Source organism: Ruditapes philippinarum, unplaced genomic scaffold (genome assembly GCF_026571515.1).
Source record: "Ruditapes philippinarum isolate M1 unplaced genomic scaffold, ASM2657151v2 ctg3998_1_1_1_1, whole genome shotgun sequence".
Taxonomy (NCBI): Eukaryota; Metazoa; Mollusca; class Bivalvia; order Venerida; family Veneridae; genus Ruditapes; species Ruditapes philippinarum.
Window position 1 is genome coordinate 50,813 of NW_026864584.1, and position 3,381 is coordinate 54,193.

At 31.2% G+C, this 3,381-nt stretch overlaps 1 protein-coding gene across 1 annotated transcript; it reads left to right on the plus strand.

The window, feature by feature from the left end:
- Positions 1-292: 292 nt before the first annotated feature.
- Positions 293-1,560, plus strand: LOC132726177 (uncharacterized). The gene is made up of 2 exons (XM_060711447.1): positions 293-485; positions 864-1,560. Exons 1-2 carry the CDS (start codon positions 308-310, stop codon positions 1,433-1,435), a joined length of 750 nt encoding a protein of 249 aa, XP_060567430.1. The 5' UTR covers positions 293-307; the 3' UTR covers positions 1,436-1,560.
- The last annotated feature ends 1,821 nt before the right edge of the window (positions 1,561-3,381 follow it).

The following is a 3,381-nucleotide window of genomic DNA, read 5'->3' on the forward strand; positions in this document are numbered from 1 at the left end:
ATAAATGTGTTGTTTATCAGACATTATTTGAAAATTATAACTTTACAATTTTTATCCGGTAAAGAAGAATATTATTTGCATGGTGTAAATTGCTCTCAGTTAACATTTACATTTCAAAAATATGGACAAATTATATTAACTAAACGAAAGACATGTTCACTTAAATGTTAAGAAAACTGTAATCGCCCAGATAAATCTTTGAAATACCAACACATATTTGAAAAAGGGCCTTTAAATTCAAACAGTTTTTGTTCTCATAAATTGTATATATTTAAGCGTTATTAAACTTCAATTACATAAAAGGAAAATGGCAGTCAGTCTTGTATTAAACGTTTTTCTTATCTTTTCATGCATTTGTTGCTTGGTGCATTGTGAATGTCCAAGAAATGGAACATGTTGTGACCAGTTCCAGTGTGAATACAGTTTATACAAGAAACTTATTGAGTTAGAAAGCAAACTTGGTTCTTTGGAAATTCAATTAGAAGGTAATTTTATTGATATTCACAAGCTCGTGATATCCTATTTTTATTTATCTATTGTTTATGACAGTTCGTTCGAACGGAAACAATTTTTATTCAAAACCAAAGAAGAACTGTTCTGTTTATAGACAAAATCACAAATTGTTAACCTTAGATTTAGTTGTCGGTGTTAGATTAACAAATAAATGAAATAAGCATTTTTTTAATTGGTGTTTTGACATAATTTATACTTTTTGGCAGCTATTCGCTAGGGACTTAAATTGTTGGTGATTATATAACAGACATTTGAAATTTGTTATTGAATGTGGTCGATTAGAAAAATGAAAATGCAAGTAAAATATCAAAATATGGTAAACTGAATTATATATGCGGAAATATTTTCAGAAAGTCGTAACAAAATAGAAAAAGTTCCAAAAAGCGGATCAACCTACGTACGATGGGGACGAACGACATGTAGAGGTGATTCAAAGGAAGTTTATAACGGATATGCCGCAGGGTCGCACCACGCGGAGCCTGGTGGAGCTGCCAATGCCCTTTGCCTTACAAAGTCACCTAAATGGGGACAGTATACGTCAACAGTTGAATCAGGCGGCGCCTTTATTTACGGGGCTGAGTATAGTGTGTACATGCACACTGACTGGAAGCACTTACAGGACCATGACGTACCTTGTGTGGTTTGCCAAGTTCCACGAAGTGATATTTTGATGGTCCCTGGCAGTAACATTTGCCCAACAGGATACAAGATAGAATACAATGGCTATCTAATGGCTGGACATACCCGAGGGTCTGTTGCGTCTGAATACCTCTGCGTAGATTCTCTTCCGGAGAAATTATATGGTGGCGACGGAGATAAAACAGCAAAAGTATTCTGTATCGTTCAAGCTATATGCGGTTCTCTTAAATGCCCACCGTATGTGAATGGACGGGAACTTACTTGTGCTGTATGCTCACGTTAGCTTTTGTGTTATATACTGTGCTTAAAAACATAAAAAAATGTTTCAGCTTTGAGAACTCAGATTGATTTTGATATCATGTTAATGTTAATAACAAGCAAATAAAGAAATAAACACATTTTCTCTGATTTGTTAACATAGATCAGTTGTTATGCCACAATTATTGTAATACTTTTCTTGAAAATATCATAATTTTTAATAAAATTATTTTTTGCTAAAATGTAAACCATTATAAAATAAAAACAATTTAATCTTTGTTAAAAAAATGCAAATTTGAATGCAATTTATTTAAAATTTTAATGCGTTTGTGTTATATACTGTGCTTAAAAACATAAAAAAATGTTTCAGCTTTGAGAACTCAGATTGATTTTGATATCATGTTAATGTTAATAACAAGCAAATAAATAAATAAATAAGCACACATTCTCTGATTTGTTAACATAGATCTGTTGTAAAATCACAATTATTGTAATACTTTCTCGAAAATATCATAATTTTTAATAAAATTATTTTTGCTAAATGTAAAAATATTATAAAATAAAAACAATTTAATCTTTGTTAAAAAATGCAAATTTGAATGCAATTTATTTTAAAATTTTAATGCTATTTAATTTTATTATATTTTTGATCTATGTAATTTAACGACATAAATAATATTAATGTGTTAACAGAAATTACCTTTTTACAATTTCTTTTATTAAAAAAGTTGTTTGATATTCTTTATCATTATGTCGATATATTGATTCTGATTTCAATAGTAACTTTAAGATACCTTAGAACGTGAATATGAAATAACGAAAAAGTTGCTCAACTTATTTCTTAACCAGATGGGAATAGTTTGTCGCAAGTATATACAGATGTTGACATAACACGGAAAACACAAGCTAGAGAAAAAACAAACGCATGTTACACGCTAAACGAACGAGAGTTAAACACATGTAAAACAGACGAAATGCACAAAGATTCATGCAAAACGATATACGCAAAACGATAAACGCTCTCTCGAAACCTTTGAAAGTACACAAAATAAAAACATTTCTAACAGTTCAATAAAATAAAACTTAAGATCGCTATATTATTTTAATGATTTGATTAAATGATAAGCATGTTGATTCTTTAAGGGTTCATATTAAAAAATACATCACACACATGAAATAAGTTTTAACAATAATGTCTGTCTGTATTTTGCATTAGTTTCGTCTTAAAATCAATACCTTTAGTGCGGCGACAAGGAACACTTCCTCATTGCTGGTGGATCTGATCATCAAGGTCTGCCCTGTTAGAAAAAGTACTATTACATGAATGCCAAGCCAATTTAATAGACAAAAATTATTTCACAATATGCTAAAAATATTCATTCATATGAAAGGGTAAAAACATGTGCATCCTGAAGGGGATTTGAACTTAAGACCATCAGAATACAATACATCGGCACCACAAAATGGACCCAGAACCCCCGGAATATCGAATCGCAGCTGTACGGCTCAACCCTCACCTAATAAATGATCAGCTTTAGGAGGCTTATACCCTCATGGCACGATGTTGGGCGTCAGGTTAAGAAAGACGAAAGATCTCCGTACTTCCGTGATTTCGTATGAATGTGTAGAACAAGGGATTATTTTAACAAATGAACTAGTCATAAAAATGATTTTCAAAAAGGCTATGTTTTTAATAAAATAATTGTTTTATTTCAATCTGAAATTGTGACAGGTATACACTGACATTTATCAAAATGATTGAAAAAAGTATACTAGTCTTATCCTTTATAGGTATAAAAATCTGGGGAAAGGTGATTTTCGGAATTATTTATCACATCAAAATTACATGAAAGTTGCAGACTCGGTTTGATTGTGTCTGAACATGAAGGATAATGAAAAAGTGCAACATCCCTCGCGCAACCTACCTCCAGTTTGAGCGGTACTAAACTGTCAACATTTCAACCATTGTCT

Bases quoted from the DNA above. Each gene is read 5' to 3' on its own strand.
- LOC132726177 (XM_060711447.1), top strand. From the start codon at position 308: ATGGCAGTCAGTCTTGTATTAAACGTTTTTCTTATCTTTTCATGCATT. The intron at 486-863 runs GTAATTTTATTG...AAATATTTTCAG, and splicing joins TTTGGAAATTCAATTAGAAG to AAAGTCGTAACAAAATAGAA.